Source organism: Cydia amplana, chromosome 27 (genome assembly GCF_948474715.1).
Source record: "Cydia amplana chromosome 27, ilCydAmpl1.1, whole genome shotgun sequence".
NCBI classification, from domain to species: Eukaryota; Metazoa; Arthropoda; class Insecta; order Lepidoptera; family Tortricidae; genus Cydia; species Cydia amplana.
The window spans coordinates 3,229,281-3,255,231 of NC_086095.1; the positions used below are offsets into that span (position 1 = coordinate 3,229,281).

Below are 25,951 nucleotides of genomic sequence, written 5' to 3' on the forward strand. Positions count from 1 at the left end.
TAACTGTTACACGATGATCGGGGTTATGCAAATACAAGTCATGAAGATGAGAAAAAATTTTTAGAGGAAATGATTACCTGATTTCCCGTTAATATCCTTGGCCTTCAGGTTCCTCGCCTTTAGCAGCGTCAGCGTGAGCACCGAGTTGCTGGGATGGTAGCACAGCGAGGTCAGCAGCTCGCCGCATTTGTCCTTCGCTGGTGGCTTCAGAGCCTTCCAGAAGGAAGGCTTCTCGCTTAGGTCCACCTGAAATTTTATTACACACAATGTTAGGAGCACCACAGATAAGATAAGATATCATAACATAAGATAATGTAAGATAACATAGGATAAGATAATATTTATCACTTGATATTCTATCGTATTATTTATTTCCAAATAAAGTTTATATTGAAAAGGCGCTGTAAAGGGTGCGGAACGTCGGGATGTAGTATAAATTCAATATACGCGATATATATTTAATCCATTTTAATCGTTTTATTTCATGAACAGTAAACTATCGCGGTAATCGAAGACAATACAATTTAGAGTACCTAACAATAATAAAAATGCTTGTTTATATAATAATGCTGCTAAAATTATCTAAAAAAAGGAACATATTGGACAAAAAAAATATAAAAATAAGGCTAAAACGGAATTATTTAAGGAAGCAAGGAAGAAAAAGTTCTACTGTTTGATGAACAATGAAATACTACCGTGTTACTCATAAACGTCTTCTAAGTTAATCACCTGATGATCATCGTTTGTCCCTCTCTACGGCATAACGACAGATAGAGACAAACGACGATCATCAACTGATTAAATTAGCAGCCGTTTATGAATAACTCCGTTAAACTAAAATAATTATGTAGGTGTAACTAAAAAAATTCAAACTACGCGGGCATAAGCGGGGAAACAATATTGATCAAAACGTTTGAATGAATATAACTTCTAGTGTTACCGTGTATTTAATACTGCTTGGTTTCAATAGTTAGATTTTAAGAACTGGCTATTAAGCTACTGTGAAACTTGAAACGGAAGTTTACACAATATTGTGACGTAATTGTATAATACATATATGAGTAAATGAACCTATGAATTGAATTGAATTGAATATGACATGTCAAATTAGTAATTTTATGAATAAAGGAATATGAATATGAATATATACCTACATAATACACTATAACGATTGTAATAGATAATCAAATTTTTGATATGGCCCGACTTAATTACTGCAGGATATATGTCCTGGATAACTATCATATCCTGTAGCAAGGCAAGTAGGGGTCGTGTCGTATCAAAAGTCAAAGAGCTGGCGCAAGATAGGGAATGCTGGAAGATATTCCACCTACAAGAGAATAACTCTCAAGTTAATGATGATGCTGCGCTAGATGCTGTCACGATTACAATGTAACTTTAATGCTGACCTGGCAAAGCGGCAGGAACACTTCTCCGATGGAGTCATCCCTGGAGAAGCGATCGTAGTCGAACACATGAAGATGAAGAACCTGAAATAAGAATTAATAAATATTATGCTAATTTAATTTTACTAAAAAATATATACCTAATCTTGACTGATATGAACGCAAGCGGGGTAGAGGAAAACCCAGATGCAGCTTTTTAAAAGTCAAAGAGCTGGCGCAAGATAGGGAATGCTGGAACATACTCCACCGACAAGAGAATAACTCTTAAGTTAATGATGATGATGAATCTTGACTTGACAGCAAAACAAAGCCATCATCTTCATCATCATATCAGCCTTTTATCGCCCACTGATGATAGGCCTCCCTTCGAGTACGCCACTTATCCCGGTCCTGAGCTAATATCATTCGGAAATGACCCGCAATCTTCCAAATGTCGTCCACCCAACGAGCCAACTGACGCCAGATACTCCTTTCTTCTGATACAAAGCCTTACAGAATGTACATACTATCATAATATTCATAACACGCCCTTATTCATATTAACATCCTTTATGACTGTATTTCTATATTTCAAATTAAGTTTTTTTTGACATCACTAGAATAGAACGATTTAAGGCAAACAATAAGTTTGACTCCACTTCAAAATTGCAATTATGTTTCATTCTTAATTATAAAAAATACTTATTCAAAGGAGTTTAATGATATAAAAATTAATGATGGGGTGGCTTGCACAAAAGTATTTTGCACCCTCATTTGCATTGTATTACACGGCTGATAGCGGTCGAATGTTTCATTTCCTCTTATCAACGACAATGTTTTGGTGGCTGTGTTGTGTGTAATAGACCGTACGGTAGATAAACAAGTACGAGTAGGTGTAGAAAAATAATATTGTATACTCATAAACTGACAAAAAGCGCTGGTGGCCTAGCGGTAAGAGCGTGCGACTTGCAATCCGGAGGTCGCGGGTTCGAACCCCGGCTCGTACTAATGAGTTTTTCGGAACTTATGTACGAAATATCATTTGATATTTACCAGTCGCTTTTCGGTGAAGGAAAACATCGTGAGGAAACCGGACTAATCCCTAAACGGGCCTAGTTTACCCTCTGGGTTGGAAGGTCAGATGGCAGTCGCTTTCGTAAAAACTAGTGCCCACGCCAATTACTGGGATTAGTTGCCAAGCGGACCCCAGGCTCCCATGAGCCGTGGCAAAATGCCGGGACAACGCGAGGAAGAAGAAGAAGACTCATAAACTGACAAGATTTTATTAAGCTTTCACCATGTTGCGGATTTATTTATTTATTTTACTGGCAAGGAGACTCTTTGACAACAGACGTTGAAAGTCATCAAATGTCACCGATGCAAGAAGAAATATTTCGTAAACGATTATGCCCTAAGTGACTACCCTGTGGGACTCTAACATTTATTCAACTCACATGCCTCTTCAGCTGTATAGGAAAGCCTTTGAAGTAAGTCTCATTCTAGTGGTTTAGAGTGCGTCGTATACACTTAATACAAGGAAAACATATAGGTCCTAAGTGACTATACCCTGTGGGACTAACATTTATTCTACTCACCTGACACTGCAGCTTCAGTATAGGAAAGCCTTTGAAGTAGGTCTCATTCTACTGGTTTAGAGTGTGCCGCCTGATTTTAGTATACACTTAATACAAAGAAAACAATTAAATATAGGTCCTAAACGGTTACCCTGCGGAACTCCAAAATTTAGTACTGCACTCACCCGACTTTGCAGCTTCTGTACGGGAAAGCCTTCAAAGTAGAAGGTCTCATTCCACCGCGGGCTCAGAGTAGTTTGATATTAACAATTAATATCAGAAAAACAATATAGTTGCTAAGTGACTACTCTGTGTAACTCCACAATTTTGTGCTGCACTCACCCGACTTTGCAGCTTCTGTATAGGAAAGCCTTCAAAGTAGAAGGTCTCATTCCGCAGCTGGCTCAGAGTGAGTAGTTTGATATTAACAATTAATACCAGAAAAACAATATAGTTGCTAAGTGACTACCTTGTGAAACTCCAACATTTTGTACTGCACTCACCCGACTTTGCAGCTTCTGTATAGGAAAGCCTTCAAAGTAGAAGGTCTCGTTCCATCGCGGGTTCAGAGTTCGCCGTTTGATCTTGGTCTCCAGCCGATGTTTCTTGTCTGGAAGGAGCGTCACTCTGACATAAGGGTCCGAAGTGCCGCTTAGATCTTTTGCAGGTAGCTCCTTACCCTGTAAAATAATATATACCCCAGGGCTATAATCGGGAAAATCGAAGTTCGTCAATTGCGGGCAATTTTCTCTGTGACTCTTAATTAGGTACGTCTTAATGAGAGTAAAAGAGAAAGATCCCCGCAATTTGCGAAATTCGGTTTTCATGGTAGGCCCCCTGTTTATTTACGAGTGTAAATAAGAAAAGAAAACGGAAAAATGTACAAATAAAAGTATGATGTATGATGAAGTACGATGAACCTAATAGAAATAGATTGTAAATTGTAAGACTTATAGACCGACCGAGAGAGAAGTATCTGACCTGAAATGGAATTGCATTTGAAACTATTATAGGTATGAAGTCGGTCTTTTTTCAGTTTTCCTTTAACATTTCTAAGCATTATGGTATCGTTTGCATTTGCAGAAAGTCGACAGTTTAAAATGTCTTTACTTAAAATTTTTCTTCAATATGAGTACCTATTGTAGGAAACATTACCATTATATTTGCACGTGATACTTGTGTACTTAAAAAATAACACGAGTCGATTACCATAAGTACCTATTGTGTTTTCTTTTGTTTGTACAGATAATTTACACACACGTATATTAGATGTGAGAATTAAAGGAAATAACAATACGACCTTAGATATCGGTTTCTATAGTAAGTATAGACTTGTGATCATCTATTATATAGATTGGATAGGTAAATTAATAACAACGGCCCAAAGACACTCCCTTGTGGGAATCCACGTCCTTGTGACTAATGTTCTATCACAATTTGTAACAGCGTACTGGGAAGTTGCAAATTATTATTAATCATGCATATTTAAGTATTTAGGTGGATAAATGTAAAGCACCTGCTTCGTGAAGCAAGATTGTGTTTTATCGTTTCCTTTTATATTTTAATTGGCTTAATCTCAAAATTGTATAAGAAGTGGTCTTCAAACAAGTGGTGAAGTAGCTATGATTTAACGGTAGTTACAAGGCGATGTTATGTACAGTCGCTATCAGATATATCGGAGCGGCCAAGGTGTTCATAATGTCTGAACACGCACTCTAACGCCCAGACAATACAGGCGTCCTAGCCGCTCCAATATATCTGATGGCGACTGAACTAAAAGCGAATTTAGGATGAGTATTTTTGCTAAGCCGTATTTTCAATGAACTGCAACATTGGTAACTGGGTTTGTATATAAACATTAAAATAAAATTGAGGAAACGACTTAGAGTTAGACCAAGATAAGTCGCAACGATTTCGATAGCACACGGTGCAAGTGTTATTTTAAACGTCAAACTTCTATGAAATTATGACGTGGGTAAATGACACCATGAGGGCTGACACAGTACTTCTTGAGATTAAACTCAAGTTAGTGAAACCGTTGTCGTCTAAACAGTTCACAGTACTTCTTGTTGCGGAAAAGTACTTCAGCGTTCCTGGGACCTCGCCGTATAGCAGTGAGGCGGCAACAGAGAGGTTTTCATGGGTAAACCTGGGGTTTCATTACCTCACAACAGGGAGTCCCACATAACCATCCCAGTCCGTCCCCGAGCCGGGTGGTATGCGTAAAGCATTTCCCCTCATAAAAAAATATGGTTGTCTGTAAAGTCGGTTTACGGACGATAATTTTGCGTGATAACGTCATAAGAAAACATTGATGAAAAATTGCATACTTTTGTACGTTACCATGGAGATCTGTCCACAACGTTACCATGGAGATCTGTTCACAACGTGACACTTTTTCGTGCATGCTACCGGTGTTCATCGATTTTCTACTTATCATTATCAGTGAAGTGTCCAAAATGGAAACTCACCTGAATAATCCTCAATATAAGCGTGGTATTCTGGAAGTCGTACTCGAGCGAGAAGTGTATCTGGCCGACGTTCTCGCTCGGCTCGCTGTTGTCGATGTACATGTCCACCAGCGAGATGGACCGGTTCTGGAGGAACGCCATCTGTCAGCCAGATAAAGGTACTTGAAGCGTCGAGTGCACAACGCAACGATAGAGCGTTTAAACTGGACTATTTTAGGATGACGATTTGGATGACAGATATACTAGAACTGAATTAAACTTTCACGATTTTACTCATTATTATTTAAGAAAACGGGACTTAATCGTGTATGATTAAGTGTCAAAATAACCTCTGGCCTGTGACGTTTCGAGGACGGCATTATCCCCGACCCCGTGGTCTCGGAAAAGACTGGTTCCAGTTGATTTACAAGACCAACAGCCGTATTCGAACAATAAGATACGTAAACGATATGTATCGGATATGTCAGTGTCAAAAAAGTGTTAAAAGTGACGTTTCTTCGAACAAAAACGACACTTTTGACACTTGTTTGACACTGACATATGCGATACATATCGTTTCAATGTGTAATATTTGACGAATACGGCTGCAAGTTCGAAAAACTCGCACAACTAGATGTGACACGAGTACTGAGAGAAAGGCTCGAACGGTGTGGATGTATATTTTTTAGTTAAGCAATGTAATGTAATCCAATTAAATTGCTTTGTTTCAATAATAGTTCCCGTATCTCAATAAATATTGTTTTTAAATTAAGTTTTATATGAGAAAAAATCTGTTGTAATAAATATTTGGTGTAATTTTTGTCATAAAATTCGTCAAAATTATTTCAAAATCAAAGAGTTATCCACAGATCAATTTATGCAAAATATATGACCGTTAAGTGAAACTGCTAGTTTCCAGAAAAAATATTTTAGTTAGTGTTATAACTCTTTAATTTCTTATTAAAATAAAACGCAGTTTAAACACTCAATAAAACTTAGTTTGATATCACAAAGTTTTCGTAGAATATGTACATCATAAAATCAATTAACTCTTTTGCAGGATAATGAGAAACACTACTGAAATCAAACTTTCATCTAAATTTCTAAACAATTTTCAAATCGTGACACTTGGGTACTCTTGCATTTTTAGGATATAAGTAATTATAGTAGGTATTTATTATAAGTAATTATTCCGTAAACTTAGAATACATTTCAAAAGTGGAAAAATTACTGTTTTGGGTGAGACTTGAACTCACCCAAGGCATGAAGGCAGTGGTTTTTCTACTTTTAAATTTATTCTAAGGTTAATAGCATAAATAGCATAGTTCGCATTTGTTGTGTCTAGTTGATTGACACTAATTCTAACTAGTGAAGAGGTACAAATCAATTGTGCCGTCACACGGGTAAGGGTACTTTATGGCGGTTGGCGCTTACGCTATTATTAACGCCGCTCCAATACTATTGCGGTGCTATGCGACGTAAGCGCCAGCCGCCCTAAGGTACCTTTTCGTATGGAACGTCACAATTATTTTATTTCAAACACGAGCCACAAAGGGTAACCGGTAAGTTTTAAAAGTTTAAATTTAACTTAATTATCCTTTTATGTTCTGTAATAACCTTCAACAGTTTTTACCTTTAGCGATTAAACTCTGGAAGCTTTACTCAATTATAACTTTCGAAAAGCTTAAAATAGTATTTTAGTTAAAATGTGAGAAAATTCCAGATGTCCTTGTTCAGTCGAGTTCATAAATATGTGTACATTTATTCACCTTTTAAAATCCATCGCGATAAGGTGAAGAAATCTATAGGTATATATTTATGAACTCGGCTGTAGCTTTGTCCGCGACTAGAAAACAATAATTTTAGGCGATATATAAAACCAGAATTTTTATTTGATGACTTACATATTTCGATCTTTACAATATAAATATTGCAATTTGTAAAAAAAAAAACATTATGATGAGCTCAACAGCTAAGTAGAAAGCTGAGATTTTATGATCTCGTAAAAAATGCCCGGAATAAGAAAAAAATTTCTACAATTCCATTGTAATTTCACTAGACTTATATCGACCGGAATATGAACCCTCTATTCTAATTTTTCGCTATTGTAAATTCTAAGGTATCTGGATATCGTTCAGTGAGTGAAATTCATATTCATGCTTTACAATTTAATTTACATGCAAATATATGAATTACAAGAATAAATACATTTTATTATGCAATTAATAAAATGGGGAATCTATTTATAGGGTTCTATTCTATTTAAATATTTGAAAAATTATGTGTTATTACGTATGCCCATCAATACTATTGTCATTAATTTAGTCTAAATATAGAAAATACATATTAAAATACTAAAATTATCAAGAAGGGCAAAGTTTACAAAAAAAAAATCTAAGCGCCTGTCTAAATTCATGAGCAATAATTTCTGAGCGTAGTAGGCGCAACTAGTTTCGGAACTAACGGGACTAAAACTATAAGACAGAATAATAAGCTCGTAAAGACCACGGTCCTACATGTAGTACTAATTATTTCAATGTAATTTAAAGCATTTCGAATTGGAACAAAGTTGCATTTATTTTGCTTCGTTCGATTTTAAATCAAAAGAACATCTTTATTAAGTTAAAAAATAAAAATGATTTTTTTTGTATGGTGGGCCTTAGGAGGATGACCTTCAGAATATTGTAATAACTATACTGGGTCAACCCAATCTTGTCAGTAAATAGGAACAAAAAAACTATACTCATCCTTTTCTTTTGGGTGCTAGTACTAGTGTTAGACAAAGATAGTATGATTCTCTCTGTCTATGTTTGAAATCAAACAGACCTTTGACACACTATAGAAGTCAGTTATTGTACGGATTATTTGTTAATTTTAAAACGAATATGACAATTATTTCATTTACTTAAACGAACGTGACTAGATATTTATTATAAAGTATTTGCTTTAATCATTTCAACTTAAAATTCGTATTTATTGGAATAATTTCCAAATAAATAATTTAGTTACCGATTTTAATTTGAATACATTTCCATTTCATCAAAATTTCATAACCATAATACCATGATTATTTATATTATTTTTTATAATTTATTTATAAAGCTTGACTGGAAACATTGGGTACCTACTTAACCAGTTTTAAAAGGTTAGTTGAATATTATTAGTAAAATAGTATTCGTTGTTCATCCAATTAATTTTAACGAATTTTATATCGGTTCATCAAAAGTTGTTTGAAGTCGAAACATACAAAAAGAAAATATTTCTAAAAAAATAACATTTGAAACTGCAAGTCATGTTTTTCTTGTCCTCTAATTATTGCAAACTTTTATTTTTGTTGAATCGTATGATTAGCTCAATGAATATCTTATTTGAGCCATATTTGTATTTGTATCACCTGAAAACTTGAGATTTGAATGATCAAACTCAACAACGATATCTAATGTCTTGCTGATCTTTTAAAGAAACTAAATATCGTTGACCGATCTGTCTGTAGGTTTAAAACTTGTGTTTAAATTACAGTTCTATAATTCAACTCTTGTTGAAATACTTTTTTATATCATAAGATTTTTTTAATATTTATCAATTTGTGTTTTTTTACCTTAATAGTGGTTATCCTCCTAAAGCCTGTATGGTGATACAGAAAAAATGGCAGTAAAAAGAAACGCAGCTCTATTATAATTGAAAATGGTTTAAATTACATTGGTCTAATTAGTACTACAGCTAGCACCGCGGGCCTTAGGAATTTATTAAATACTAGAACTAGTAAAACTATTTATTTCCCTATGTTTCTGTATCATTGGAGCCATCTTTTCAGAGGTTGTGATAAAGATGTTGTAAATTGTAAACTTCTACGAAAAAAGCTGCTCATTAACGAAGCGAATAGTTTTGTAATTAATGATTAGAAAATTATAGTCCGTATATTTGACAAAGCCGTTCAGGGCCAGCTTCAAATCTACGGACTATAACCAAATACTAACTTAAAAACTAAATTTGTACTTAATTTATTGCGCCATCTAGATAGCAGTTCCGGTTTATTATAGTGTTAAATTCGTTTTTAATCTATAACTAAAACTAAAATCTATTTTATTAAGAATTAATTTTTATTTACGCACAATTTTCAAGTAACAATTTATGATACTACGTCAAAAGTACAAATACAAATGCATATATTTCGTTGCTTTTATTTTATTTTATTATCATATTGGTTACTTGAAAAATATTGTGCGTTTTTTAAATATAAATTATATTTGTTGTTGATGTGTAAGCTAATTCAAATCTAAAAATGCCCTAGTGTATCTACAGCTAAAACTAAACCTAGAAAATCGTGAAAAAAACGTGATAAACCGAAGAAAATATCAAAATTGCACCGTGATTAAAAAAGTGATCGCCACCAGTATTAAATTGGTTATATGAAATTGCAATAATCAAAAGCATTTTTTTTTTAATAGTAATACATACCTCGGAAAGTAAATAACAAAGTCTCAGATCAGATGTTTGTCAACCTCGGCTTCGCCTCGGCCGACAATTGCATGTGATCTGAGACATTTCTTACTTTATTGCCCTAGGTATGTAATGTACTATTTTGTGCGACAATTTTTTTTTACTAAAGCTGTGAGCTAGAGACGCACCAAGCTAATTCTGCAAGACATTTGCAATGACTAAGTGTGGAAATATCACCATAAATGTCTAATTTTTATTAAATATGACACTTATAATGATTTGTGACATCCCACGGGTAAAGGTACCTTGTTTTCTGAAAGAGTATTTGTATGATTTCATGTACACATATTTTTTAAATCAAATTTCTATAAAGAAAAGTACCTACTGTGTATAATTGCATGAATTCTATAGTAATTTAAATTTTATCTTATTTTTTCGTAATGCATGTTAATTATAAGATGTAATAATGTTTTGAAAAGATGTGTCCCGCCGAGTTTGTTGCCGGTTCCATGTTGGGATACCCTTCTCCAATTGAGGGGGGATTTAAATCTTCTCGGGGCAGAGGTGTAGGGTTGGAGCCGGTGTAGCTTTATTTGATGTTCATAAGCGCATTGTAATATGCCTACATGAATAAACTACATATCTTATAGCGATATTATGCTCTTTAGCTAAGGTATTTGAAATAGCATTACATGCTCGCATATTACCGCAGTGTTTACCACATATTACATCCGCGCAACACGCCTTTTTACCCAAACGTTCTGTAACTACAAATCTAGTTTCACTTGTAAACCTAATGTCAAAAGAACTAGACAATAGGAAACAAGTTGACGTAGTGTATCTGGATTTCCAAAAAGCGTTCGATAGAGTAGACAACGACGTTCTTTTGATTAAACTGAGTAGTATGGGCTTTGTACCACAGCTGCTCAAGGTATTTGCTAGTTACTTATCGGAGAGGAGGCAGTTCGTAAAATACGGACCGTACCAATCAGAGCCGTACAACACACTCTCCGGCATAAGCCAAGGGTCGAACCTAGGGCCGTTGCTTTTTAATATTTTAATTAATGACCTGCCTAATCATGTAGAATGCTCTGAAATAATGATGTTTGCGGATGATGTCAAATTAGTAAAAGTTATAAGTTCCGAAAAAGACTGCATAGACCTTCAAAATGATATCAACTCGGTATATAGATGGAGTATACTAAACAAACTCAATTTTAATATTTCAAAATGCGAAATGATGAGCTTTACTCGGTCGTCTGTACCGCTTAATCACAGATATACCTTGGGCGGAGACGCAATAATGAGGGTCGCCACGGTTCGCGATCTAGGAGTTCTGTTCGACTCGCAACTTAGTTTCCGAGAACATACCCTGAGCGTGGCCAAAAGAGCAGCACAAAAGTTAGGATTTGTGTTACGCAATTCCCAACATATGACATCGGCGGCGGTTAGAGCCCTTTACGCGGCCTTGGTTCGGAGTGGGTTAGAATCAAATGCCACAGTCTGGAACCCACACGAAGCAAAATATAGCCTAGTATTGGAGAAAGTACAAAAAAAGTACTTGCGAAGTTTGTACAAGAAGCAATTCACGAATTACCCTTATCTATATCCTACGCTATTCCTCCTGGGCGTACTCGGGTACGAGTCTCTGGAAGTAAGGCGATATCTAGCGGTAGTTAAGTTTGCATTAGGTATCATACGCAACAAAATAGAGTGTACGGGTCTGGTCGAAGAAGTGGTTAGACTGTACGCTCCCAACGCGCGGTCCCGCCTGCGCTCAGCGCCTCTCCTGGCATGCCCGCCGGCGCGCACCGCGCTGCAGCGACACGCGCCGCTCTCGACCGCACTCTCTGTGCTCAACTCCGTACTCAATGAAGACCCGCAAGGAGATCTGTTTCACTCTACATGGTATTGTTTTATTGAAAAATGTAAGAGATTAATAGAAAAATCCTAATCCTAATGTGGCTACTGCTACTGCTATTACATGTTTGTTAGAGATAGTTTTATGTATAATGTTTGACATAGTATATTAATATTTGTGACGCTTTGGCTTGTTAGCTGTAAGTTACAGATGTATATTGAAATAAACAAATAAACAAATAAACAAATGAAATCTTTTATCTTATCTTATCTTTATTTTAAGGCAGTTGGCGCTTACGCTATTATTAACGCCGCTCCAATACTATTGCGGTGCTATGCGACGTAAGCGCCAGCCGCCCTAAGGTACCTTTTCCGTGGAACGTAACATTTTTGCACACTTCTGTCAAAGTCGGTGCAGAATTCGCCGCTCGGCTCTATTAAAGCTTCTGAAATCCAAGCGTTATCAAAAAAAGGATCTCCGCGATATCCCGAAGCAAAACCAAGCGTTTCTAGAGAGCCCTCGTCTATTCATTTCATATACAACCTCCTCTACCTACCACGTGTGAAGGAGATAGCATGGAAAGAGAATCCATAGTTAGAAAAAGTCCAAAACAAACACAGTCGGAAGAAAAGCCTAAACACTACACAATATAACGTTTTTTTTGTGTGTTCTAAATGTTTCACTGTTTTCAAAACCAGTGTTCCGTGTGAAACTTTGTTCACGGAACACTTATGATCACTTCGGTATTTTTATTTATCACTTGTCGTTTCTCGTTGGTGATTCTTGACTGAGTCTTATTCTTGTGTGACTATTGTTGGTTGTTCATGATTGTCCAATGATATTGTGTGCGTTTTCGTTTAACGTTATTTTTGTTTGAGTTGCGTTTAACATGTATTTTGCGTGTGTTGACGTATTTTTCTATTACATTTGGAATTTTTTGTATAGCTTGTAGATAAACATATATATTATATTTAGTGTTTGAGGTTATTTTAATATCCAGAGGTATCTTTGAATGTTTTTTTATATGTGTATTGATTGAGTGATTTTTACCATCATTCCTTTACTCGCATTAAATCTAAAAAAAATGTGAATTTCTTCCACATAAAATTGAGGAAACTATTTGGCTAAAGTTATATGAAACAAAATCTGTGAGTACAGATGTGAAAAGTTTCCAAAAAGTAAAAAATTGATCTCGGAAAGTTCAGAAAAACTTCACAAAAAAAACAAAGGAAACCTTCATTCATAAATGTAATATTTCGATCCCAAACAAAAATACGAGAAATTTTCGAAATGTTTCCGAAAATGTTTAGAAACATTTCGAAGGCACATCAGTATTCGTGACTACATAGATATATTTATTCATCGAACGTATATTGAATAAAAACCCCTTTATCAGCAAAAAAAAGTCAGAGCCGAGTTTTTGACCCATACATAATTCATCAGAGTCAATGAAAGGGTAAATGTATAGAAAACGTTGCCTTTTTTGCCACAATGCACAGAAGCTGCCGTTAGCGGCAGCAGTATACAGATTATATAAGTATGATTTATAAGTTCATTCAAATTACGTTTTCTGTGAAACATATTTTCATGAAAATTTGGTGTAGGTAGGTATGGTGTTTTTGCCAAGGGTTACAGTAACCTACAAATATAACTTATAGTCTGGCAAACACAACTTGTCAGTCAGTAAGAACCAGGAAAACTATAGGTACTCATCTCTTTCCTTTGTGTGTTGTTAGTACGTAAGATGAAGACAGTATCTACGATTCTCTCTGTCTATGTTTGAAATGAGACAGTCCTGGGCCAAACTATAATTTACACTGTGTTATAATTAACTTTATCATAATCAGGTATTAAAACACTCGTGTGTTGTCTTAAGAAACCGCTTTCACCTCTTTTCATAAACCCACACTCGTGTTATAATGGCTTTCATTATGTGGCAGTCACATAAACTACTATTAAAGGAGCAAGAATGTGTAACATAATTGATCCCACTTATCTATTTACCTACAAACGGTGGTAATCTAAAAATCATAAGTGTTACTCCAACGATAGTATTACATAGATTTTGATCAAAATTATTGATATTATTTTAATCGTGCATAGTGCAACGACTCCATACGAGCTCTAATAGAATGGGCATTTTCACTTAACTGTGTAATGTGTATCATTAACGGCCGTTTAGCAATCGTTACAAAACTGACGGTCAATGTCAAACTCCATAAGTATTGTCAGGAATGTAACGGTTAGACGTTAATGAAACACGACTGAAGTCGCGCTTTAAAGTACAAGTTAAAATAAAAATGCCTGCAGCATTTTCTGTTTACTGTGGCGATTGTCAACCACAACTGCCTTTCAGCTAAATAGGGTCACACTATTGTGAGGGAATCTTAATATAGAACCTATATAGAAGTCTGACGCTAGGTGCAGTTGGCTAGAAGTAGCTAAGCGAGCGAGGTGTTCAGAATTATCTCAACACATTTATGTTGTTGAGAATTAATGTATGATTGCTCGGGTATCAATATTATTAGTATGTGTGGTTGAACAACAACATTGCTCTGGATTACGATACAAGTGCGAAAAGTAGGAAGGGAGTGTTTTAAATCGACACGAGTTTCGAATTATCTCGCACGTCTATTGTACAACGTTTTATAGTACATTATGGCTGTTTAAATTTTCGTTATAGGCACGTATTGTGTTAGTTACCGCACTAGGGCGGTAAACTAACGCCATATTGTACAGTAAAAAAACCGGCCAAGTGCGAGTCGGACTCGCGCACGGAGGGTTCCGCACCATCAACAAAAAATAGAGCAAAACAAGCAAAAAAACGGTCACCCATCCAAGTACTGACCCCGCCCGACGTTGCTTAACTTCGGTCAAAAATCACGTTTGTTGTATGGGAGCCCCACTTAAATCTTTATTTTATTCTGTTTTTAGTATTTGTTGTTATAGCGGCAACAGAAATACATCATCTGTGAAAATTTCAACTGTCTAGCTATCACGGTTCGTGAGATACAGCCTGGTGACAGACGGACGGACGGACGGACGGACGGACAGCGGAGTCTTAGTAATAGGGTCCCGTTTTTACCCTTTGGGTACGGAACCCTAACAAATAACTTCTATGAGATTATGACGTTGACTTGCACCGTCTGGGCTATCAAAACCGCTGCCAACTTGGCTTGGTCTCACTCTATTATTCACTCTTATTTTGAGGAAGGTGAAATAAATAAATTCTTCTTCTTCTTTCGGCCATATCCCACTTTTATTTGGGGGCAGCTCTTCTTTTAAGTCTCGCCGTCATGTACAATTTATCTTAGTTTGACTACCATTTCATAATGTATCTCTCAGTTACTTAAAGGTTAGCTGGAAGAGATCCCTTAACGGGATAAGTTCGCCTTTGTACACATTTACTGGATTATCTCTGTGTTATGTACTTGTTTTGTGCAATAAAGTGTTTACTACTACTACTACTACTCTCTTAATCAATTTTCCGGGTCATCGTTGGGTCTATATTCTTATTCTCTAGCGGCCCAATTCGAACTTTAAGATACGTCAGTTAATAGATCTAGATATGGATTAGATATGTCAGTGTCAAATGTGACATTTCTTCAAACAAAATGTCACTCTTGACACTGACATATCTAATCCATATCTTTTCTAGATCTATTAACTGACGTATCTTAAAGTTCGAATTGGGCCGAATGTCTTTCTTAACCACGGATATCCATGTAAATCGGGAATAAATAAATAAATTAAAAGATCGAGAAAGATGCTATCCTCTAGTGTTTGATTACATATTGTGCGTGTTAAATAAGTCGTTAGTGACCTTAGAATTTTCATCACGTATCTACCTGAATGAGGAAGTCCGAATCCGAAATTGGATACTTCCACCATAGAGAAAAAAATACATAGAGTGCTCTCTCCATACATCAGATTTGGTACCAAAAAGACTATTATTTTCATAATCGACATCTAGCATCGAGTAGCGGAATTATCAGTACCGCTACTTGACAATAGATGTTGCACCGACCCTAAACTCTAACGCTCAACAATTTTTATCAGGGTCAATCAACTATTTCTTGTTGTTATTGTGTCCCATCAGCGAGGAGACAATAGTAGCATAGATTGTTAGAAGAACTGCTGTACCATGTTCTACTAACATGCTCATTAGATGTCCCATTATGAAAGGTCTTATAACTACCATAAAATGCAAGTTTGGTTCATTTAAATACGAAAAACCTAGAATTTTAAGAGTGACTTACGAGACCGTAACCATAGCAACGTGTGACAAGAAAAGGTTGATTAATTCATCTAATAATATAACCGGATTAGCCGGAACTCTATTTTCAACTCCTTCTGCTTTAATATTAGTTGTAAATTGTTGTTCAATACAATTTTCGTGAGTCGCGACTATTCGATGCTAGATCTCGACTACGAAAATAATAGTCTTTTTGGTACTTAAACTGATGTATGGAGTGAGCAATCTATTCTTACTATATTTCTCTTTGCTTACACCTAATGTCGATTCGTCAGCTAATAGTTTTGTGGTTCCCTATAACGCTTTCCTGAGTGGGATTTATTTTTTATGTTTTGCCGAATAGTTTTTGTCATACGATACGATACAAATGCGAAAAATAGGAAATCGACACGAGTTGCGAATTACCTATTCGCACATGTATCGTACAACGTTTTACAGTAGGTACATATTGCCCTTTATGTTTTCGAAATAGTGACGTAATGTGCTAATTATCACCCTCCTGAAACTCAGAAGCGGTTGTTTTGTTTTTGAATCTGGAACTATTTGTTTTTCAATAAAAGTTCAAAATAGGTTGTGGAATATGCATAAAAATTTGTCCTGTGGGTCTCAAGAGGGTGGAGTTCCATTTGCTTTTACTTATTTCGTTAAAATTTCAAACAAAATAACTCTATTTTCACGGAATTTTCAAACAAACTGTCCATATTAAAAACATAATTATTCAATCATTTAAAACATTAAGTATTTCACCGAAATACTTAGCGTACTCAAAAATGATTGCATGTCTTAAAAGTAACTTTAGTTTTGCGATTTAACGACAAAATACAATTATCATTTAGAATTTCGTAACCATACGAAATCCCACATTCGTACACCGTACAATTTGTTAATACCATTACAGATGCCTCCACAAATCCTTAACTCTCCCACGGCTCACGTGATGCATTATTCAACCCACGTAACGCCGGTTCCCAAAATGTGCGAACTGTAATGTTACGAAACTTGTATAGCTTTTGTACCTCTGATGCAGTGGCGGATTTAGATATTTGCCGCCCCTATCCAGTGCCGGATTAAGATATTTTGATGCCCTAAGCATTTCTAGACCATGGTGCCCCCTCTCTCTAAGGTCATTGTTTATTGCCGCATTACTGCTGAGAATGGCATTTTCAATACGTCACATCATTTTATCACGGAAATTGACAGTGCTGCAGCTGTAATGTTGCAGCAGTCGCCATCCGAATGTCACCTTTGTCAAAGTTGGCTTAACGCTTAAAATGTTATTGAGAAACGCGAGCGTAGCGAGCGCGAATTTTTTTTGATAGATTTTACTGCGCAATTTAAAATAGGCAGTGGGATATCGTAGCACATGACAGGGGCGGCAAAATCGACAAAAAATGCAAATTATTTAAATTTAACAAAAAAAAAAAATAGGGGAGCGGCAAAATTCTGGTCGACATGGCAGAGAAAAAAATAATTATGTCCCAAATTTGCCGCCCCCTAAAATCTGCCGCCCTAGGCTTCAGCCTACTCAGCCTAGTGGTAAATTCAGCACTGGTCTGATGTGAGGTAGGGTTATGCTTTGTTGATGTGACAAAACAAACTGACGCAAAAAAAGAGAGGAAACCTTCAGATAAAGAATTTATATACCTACAAAAAAAATCTTGAAGAGGAAACTCGGAGTAAGTTTTTTTTTCAGTAGAAGGCATAGTACCTACAGTTATTGCGTGAAAACGGGAGGTAAATCTTAAAACATATCATTAATGGAAAGATCTATCAGTCTAAATAAATATCTTTATTATAAAAAAAAAAGTTTTTCAAAATCTTACTGAAATAATCGCTATTCGTTTTTGAATGTCTAAAGGGGGCCGATTTAACGGATTAATAGTTTTGAATACCTACTTTAACGCAAACTTAATTTATTTTGAAACTTGTTTCAACCAACCTTCAACAATTGATCGTGATTTCCTAAACTGGTAATATTTATTAAAACAATGAGTTATTCGTACCTACATAAATATACCGTGAGTTAAAAAATCTCACCCCTCCTCCTAAACACTGACATGTATTGATTAAAACTGATACAATGGATCAGACACAAAACAAAAAACACCTTCCCACCCATGCAGAATTCCACATATATTGACTGCTTTAATCAAAACCCTTCCTTTTACCGCAGTCGGGTAAAATTGTCAATAATTCAGCTACCCCAACAGAAATTGCGACGAGAATTCCTCGCAAAATATCTCGCAATCTCTGTTTCTTGACAATACAAACGAGAAATACAAACCAGTTGGCACTATTGACAATGCATCTATTCTAAACGTACTGCGATCTACATTATTCATGTCGCTTGTCGTATATTGTCTCAACGTCGGTTCCGACACGTGTCTAGTCTATTTTACACGTATGACGCTTATGACAGGATTTTTACTAGTTGCAAGAGGGTTTCAAAAAAATAAATAAATACGTTTTACGACGCACACAAATTGTGTCATAATATTTTCAATTATGCCAATATCCAGAGAGGAAAATGGGGACTAGGTTTTGTATGGAGAAACGGCCGTCCCCTTTCCTCTTAACCTCTGCAACTCGCACGTCACACTGCATGACATCTACCCTTTTCGAACTTTAAGATACGTCAATTAATAGATCTGGAAACATGAATTACTAGTATACTGGATCTGGCATGAGGGGTGGGGGAAATGACCGAACGGGATAGTCTTATGTATCTTTCAGTAGGAGTAGCAGTGAAAGCGCTATTATTGTTTGTCCTTGTCACAGTCTCACATTTTTTTTTATTCCCCACCGTAAATTTAGTATGTATTATGGTGGGCAACAAATAAATTCGACTAATCATAGTGTCGCATTGCCTATGTTTTGTCCCTCACGGAGGTACGCGTATAGGTACCACTTCTAGAAACGATTTATGGATTAGATGTGTCAGAGTCAAAAGTGACGTTTTTTTTTTTTGAAGAAACGTCACATTTGACACTGGCATATCTAATTGATATCGTTTGTAGATCTATTTTGGTGAAATTGTCCCAATGGACAGATGCCATAAGAACTAAAAACTGTAGATCTACTCGTATTAATTGACGTAACATCTTAACACGTTCACTGTCCGTGCCCCGTATATTACAAAGCCGTAAAGTTAAAAATTCAGATTGGGACAGTAAACGTGTTAAAGCACAGAATAAGTAATACTATTATCATACAGAACGGCCACGCACCGCCCCGCCCCGACTCGCATTACCTCGCCCCGCGACATGAATCTGGCGGACTTCTGGCGTGCTCTCAGTACAGCGACTTACCCACACATACACAATGACGCGTGTACAGACATGCCGCGCACACATATAAACGCAAATGATTTTTGATGTATGGCGTGTCCGCCCTGTGGTTAAAGTTCGAATCAGGCCGTTATACTGGAAAACTAAGAAGTTACAAGTTAAATGTTGTGGAAGTTTTATCTTTAACAAGAACATGCTAAGAGCTACGTGCTTAAGTTACAAGTTACAAGTTGCAGAGATTCGCAATAGTCTCAAGTTACACGCTTTAGAAGTGTTAAACGATTATTGCAAACTCTGATAGAAAATATCCTATATTATACAACATTTTCTATAAATAAAAGCCGGCCAAGCGCGAGTCGGACTCGCGTTCCAAGGGTCCCGTACAATCCGTACATTACCCAATTTTAACAATGTATTTTTATATGTGAAACGCGAGTGAATTGCCTTTAAAAAACCCGTAGGGGTCGGATCAAAAACTAAGTAATTAATCCGACTCACGCTTGACTGCATATTTCTAATAGGTTTTCCTGTCATCTATAGGTAAATAACTATTAAGTATGTTTTTTTTTTCAAAATTTTAGACCCAGTAGTTTCGGAGATAAAGGGGGGGAGGAATGGTCATTTTTTGGATATTTTCTTAAATAACTTCTAAACTATTTATTTTAAAATTCCAAAAAAGATATATTTGAGATTCTCAAAATGAGCTCTTTCATTTGATGTGTAACACGATATAGTTTAAAAAACATTATATTTTAATTTTCTCATTTACCCCCCAAAAGTGGCCTCCATGTTTAAAATTCATTTGTAAACGTAAAATGTCCATCTTTGGGTCACGAACTTACATATGTGTACCAAATTTCAACTTAATTGGTCCAGTACTTTTGGAGAAAATGGGCTGTGACAGACGGACATACAGACGCACGAGTGATCCTATAAGGGTTCCGTTTTTTCCTTTTGACTCTTTTGTTGAGGTACGGAACCCTAAAAACTACAATAAAATAACCATACAGGATTACGAGTACGAGATAGGCGTATTCTGATAAGTCAAAGGTGAAATTTTTTCAACCAAAACGTCATTTTTGACAGTGACGGATCAGATTCATAACTAATCCAGATCACTACATAGTATAAAACAAAGTCGCTTCCCGGTGTCTGTCTGTCCCTATGTATGCTTAGATCGTTAAAACTACGCAACGGATTTTGATGCGGTTTTTTATTCAAGAGGAAGGTTTATGTATAATTTGTTAACCCGTGCGAAGCCGGGGCGGGTCGCTAGTAATAGATATATACAGACGTACTACAGTACAAATACTAAACTAAATGAATAACTATTAGGTTAAATCTAAAATAGGCCCTTGAAGCAGTGTACCCAGGATGCTGATACGCAATGCTGATACGTTGCGATCCAGATCTAATTAATAACCTGTTATTAAAATCAGAATACGCCTGTTTGTATAATTCAGATTCCTAAATTCAATTACGAATTAGTCTGAAAATACTTAAAATTTCGCCATGGACCGATAATTCCAGTTTCGTTGTAGATATTTTATTCAAATTTAATTCTGTTAACTTGCGGGTTGTCAGACATTATTACAGAAACTCTCTTTAACAATAGGGACACATGTTGAATTTTATAACAAAATCTAGTAAAATAGATAGCAAACGAGCAATTTATCACAATAATGTGGATATTAAAATAAAATATTGAAAAATTACAAAAATACAGGACCTGAAAGTTTCTAAATTTAAGTTTTTTTTTTTACTTCCAAAAACGATAAAAGTAAGGGTACCATTCGATTCCTTACATTTCATCCAAAATCTATATATATAAATGCAAGTGTCCTGACTGACTGACTGACTGACTGACTGACTGACTGATTCATCAACGCAGAGCCGAAACTACAAAAGCTAGAAAGTTGAAATTTGCACACTAGGTTGAATTTATAAAGTGTACAAGAGATAAGAAGCGATTTTGAAAAATTCAACCCCTAAGGGGGTTAAAAAGGGGATGAAAGGTTGTATGGAGTGCAAGTTTTATTTTAAGCGAGGAATTTGAAACCTTGTAAAAATGTATTATATTAAAAAACAAGAAAACTAATTTCTGCGTTTTCGAAAATTCATCCCCCAAGGTGGTGAAAAAGGGGTTGAAAGTTTGTATGGAGATCAAATATTTTTGTGAGTGTTGGACTTGAAACTTTGTATATGGGGATATTATTATAAGACGGGAAAAGTAATTTCAGCGTTTTTGAAAATTCATCCCCTAACAGGGTTAAAAAGGGGTTGAAAGTTTGAATCCATTACAAATGCTTTGAAACTTCTTAGAAAGGCATAATAGCCGATTACAAAAAAAGTAATTGCAACGTTTTTGGAAATTCAACCCCTAAGGGGGTTAAAAACGGGATGAAAGTTCGTCTTAGCGTGCAAATTTTATTTAAAGCTAGGAACTTGAAACTTCGTAAAAAGGTATTAAATTAAAAAACAAGAAAACAAATTTCAGCGTTTTTAAAAATTCATCCCCCAAGGTGGTAAAAAAGGGGTTGAAAATTTGTACGGAGATCAAATATTTTTGAGAGTGCGGGACTTGAATCTTTGTGTTTGGGGATATTATTAAAATACAGGAAAAGTAATTTCAGCGTTTTGTAAAATTCATCCCCTAACAGGGTTAAACAGGGATTGAAAGTTTGAATCCATTACAAATGCTTTGAAAATTCTTAGAAAGGCATAATAGCCGATTACAAAAAAAAGTAATTGCAACGTTTTTGGAAATTCAACCCCTAAGGGGGTTAAAAAGGGGATGAAAGTTCGTCTTAGGGTGCAAATTTTATTTTAAGCTATGAACTTGAAACTTTGCAAATAGGTATTAAATTAAGATACAAGAAAACAAATTTCAGCGTTTTTAAAAATTCATCCCCCAAGGTGGTAAAACATGGGGTTAAAAATTTGTACGGATATCAAATATTTTTGAGAGTGCGGGACTTGAATATTTGTATTTGGGGATATTATTAGAAGACAGGAAAAGTTATTTCAACGTTTGGTAAAATTCATCCCCTAACAGGGTTAAAAAGGGGTTGAAAATTTGTATGGCGTTCAAATTCTATTTTAAGCTAGGAACTTGAAACATCGTAAATATATATGTTATTAAAATACAAGAAAACTTATTTCAGCGTTTTTGAATATTCATCCCCTAAAGTGGTGAAAAAGGGGTTGAAAGTTTGTATGGATATCAAACATTTTTTCGAACGTGGGACTTGAATCTTTGTATTTCGGGATATTATTAAAATACAGGAAAAGTAATTTCAGCGTTTTGTATAATTCATCCCCTAACAGGTTTAAACAGGGGTTGAAAGTTTGAATCCATTACAAATGCTTTGAAACTTCTTAGAAAGGCATAATAGCCGATTACAAAAAAAAGTAATTGCAACGTTTTTGGAAATTCAACCCCTAAGGGGGTTAAAAAGGGGATGAAAGTTCGTCTTAGGGTGCAAATTTTTTTTTATTTTTTTTTTTAATTTTTTTTTTTTTTACTTGAAACTTTGCAAAAAGGTATTGAATTAAGACACAAGAAAACAAATTTCAGCGTTTTTAAAAATTCACCCCCCAAGGTGGTAAAACATGGGGTTGAAAATTTGTACGGAAATCAAATATTTTTGAGAGTGCGGGACTTGAATCTTTGTATTTGGAGATATTATTAGAAGACAGGAAAAGTTATTTCAGCGTTTTGTAAATCCCCTAACAGGGTTAAAAAGGGGTTGAAATTTTGTATGGAGTTCAAATTTTATTTTAAGCTAGGAACTTGAAACATCGTAAATATATATGTTATTAAAATACAAGAAAACTAATTTCAGCGTTATTGAATATTCATGCCCTAAAGTGGTGAAAAAGGGGTTGAAAGTTTGTATGGATATCAAACATTTTTTCGAACGCGGGACTTGAATCTTTGTATTTCGGGATATTATTAAAATACAGGAAAAGTAATTTCAGCGTTTTGTATAATTCATCCCCTAACAGGGTTAAACAGGGGTTGAATGTTTGAATCCATTACAAATGCTTTGAAACTTCTTAGAAAGGCATAATAGCCGATTACAAAAAAAGTAATTGCAACGTTTTTGGAAATTCAACCCCTAAGGGGGTTAAAAACGGGATGAAAGTTCGTCTTAGGGTGCAAATTTTATTTAAAGCTAGGAACTTGAAACTTCGTAAATAGGTAGTTAGGTAGTAGGTTTTATTAAATAGAGGACATGAAAATCTTCTAAGGGGGTTTAGAGGGATTACATCGAGGACAATTTTATTCAGTTAGGGGCTTGAAACTTCGTAGGTTGTGAAAGACAAGTCTCATGCGTTGTATAATATTAATAATTAAGAAATGATTAACCGTCCTACCGCAATCTCTTGCTGCATAATGTTCTAAGCTAATGTAGAATATATAACCACCAATATACAAATCCACGCGTACGAAGTCGCGGGCAACAGCTAGTAATATTATATAGCAACTATATAGGTACATAAACGCAATATTTCACCGACAAAAACGCAATTTTCTTGTTTTGCCCATACGACAAAATGGGCTCCCAGAGACCTTGACGTCACGTTCCCTTGTCGTTTTGTTTAGGGCGTTTCGCGAGTGAAGTGAGACTGTCGGCCTTTGACTACAATTTCTGACTTTTGTGTTACTTTAATGCAATGGGTCCCATATAGACATTTGATCCTAAAAATAAACCCGATCGATTGATTCCATAAATGAAAATTAGTCATGTAGCCTATTTCAGTTATGTAAATGTTACCATTTCAGTTCGTTTATTATATGATAAATTATTAATGATTGTTCGAAGGCTCTTAATTCTCAAGGTAAGCTATAATATTCAGTTGAAATCGTATCCAAAATTAGAAAGCGCAAACTGTATGGCTACCACCAGTTTGACACTGACATAAACGCCATCGAGAACGTACTTAATTTACTTTCTGTACATCTCGCTCGTACTCGCATATTAGTGCGAGCGAGATGTATAGAAAGTAAATTACGTTCTCGATAGCGTATATGTCAGTTTTGACACTGTCAGTGACTCATGGTATGGGCTCTGAACTGAACTGAACTTTTACGAGCGTGTGTATTTTGTGAGATTACTGCTAAAATACATTTAACAGTATATCTGGTGCTTCATTACGACACCCTGTGCTATAATAAGCACATTACGTAACTACGTCCAAAATTTAAATCCTACCATAAAACGTTGTACTACACACGTGCGAATAGGTGATTCGCAACTCGTGTCGGTCGTGTTTTAAAATTCGCCACTCGTTGCGAATTTCGCACTTGTATCGAAAATAACTATTACACTTATAAATTAAATTATTCTCCCCTACTAGTTTTTTTAAACATTATACGAGCATATAGGTTGTCTTACGAGGCTAAAACTAAATAGTTTTATTTTATATTAATTGAAATGGTCGCATTACAAATTTTACTCCTTTAGCCACCCCATACTAGCATCTTTTGAGCGTCGGCGTCTAGTCAGCGCTATGGAAAATGGCGTCGCTGCGCAGTTGAGCCAACGTTGCGTCGAGTAGCAGCCATATAGAGTTGACTAGACGCCGGCGCTCCTCAGGAGACGCTAGTGTTGGGTGACTCTTATACATCGTTGGCCTTAAAATGTTTCTCAAACTTGAACCCAAGTGACGACTATCAATTCAGCCCTTCGGAGTAAAAACTTAATAAATGCTCAATTTATTAGAAAATATGAGAAACTCTTCGGAATTTCTTCTCTGATAGAAACAAACTTGTTAATCTTGTACACGCAGCGGTCGGCAACCTGCGGCCCGCAGGCCGCATGCGGCTCGTGAACCTGTCACTTGCGGCCCGCGAGCCTCCCTGCCTATTTTATTATTTTGTATGTAGTATTGACAAACGACAATGTCTGATAAAGTCGTAAATATTAACAAAGTGCGGCCCCCGTCAACTTCGTTAACTACTATGTGGCCCTTGGCTGCTAAAAGGTTGCCGACCGCTGTAATGTACAGGGAAAGTTTTTTGGGGGTCTATTTAGATAAAGATTCTTGGGCTCTTAGTAGGTAAGTTAAAACAGAGTTAGGTTGAAACAACGTCAATTATGAGACATCCCTATAACTGTTGTCGATTTGTGTAAAACGATGTTAAGCCGCGTACCACCGTCCGCTGGTCCCTCAAAATATGCGTCATTGCCTCAAGATGATGATAAATTCCGCAAAATCAACGTTATATCAACTTACCTCGGTCTTCCCTAAAAAAGGCGACTGGTCTGGCTTAGTGGGTAGTGACCCTGCCTGTGAAGCCGCGGTCCTGGGTTCGAATCCCGGTAAGGGCATTTGTTTGTGTGATGAGCACAGATGTTTGTTCCTGAGTCTTGGGCGTTTTCTATCTATTTATGTATTTGTATATTATATATATCGTTGTCTGAGTACCCACAACACAAGCCTTCTTGAGCTTACTGTGGGACTTATAGTCAGTCTGTGTAAGAATGTCCTATAATATTTATTTATAATATGAATAAGTGTCTCTTATGTAAGATGCGGTACTAATATTATCTCAGTAAACAAATATGGAGCTTAAGATTGGCATAATTGGCATTTTGTCTGTAATTTAGTCTCTATAATTATAATATCAAACCATGTTTAACTATTGGCATTTTGACCAATTAGAAACCGCAACTAAAACGACAAAGCCAC

The 25,951-nt window shown here is 35.9% G+C and overlaps 1 protein-coding gene across 2 annotated transcripts in view; it reads right to left on the reverse strand.

Moving 5' to 3' along the window:
- The window catches only part of LOC134660534 (synaptotagmin-7), a 569,193-nt gene that overhangs the window by 3,771 nt on the left and 539,471 nt on the right, over nucleotides 1–25,951 (reverse strand). The window contains exons 1-5 of one of the 2 annotated variants that reach the window (XM_063516311.1): nucleotides 12,267–12,337; nucleotides 5,431–5,571; nucleotides 3,463–3,639; nucleotides 1,410–1,490; nucleotides 78–246 (exon numbers count right to left, since the gene is read on the reverse strand). In XM_063516311.1, the coding sequence (XP_063372381.1) occupies nucleotides 78–246; nucleotides 1,410–1,490; nucleotides 3,463–3,639; nucleotides 5,431–5,571; nucleotides 12,267–12,302 (604 nt within the window). In that variant the 5' untranslated portion in view covers nucleotides 12,303–12,337. Of the gene's footprint in view, nucleotides 1–77; nucleotides 247–1,409; nucleotides 1,491–3,462; nucleotides 3,640–5,430; nucleotides 5,572–12,266; nucleotides 12,338–25,951 lie in introns of those variants that run through there. The other variant, XM_063516310.1, reaches the window with a different exon arrangement.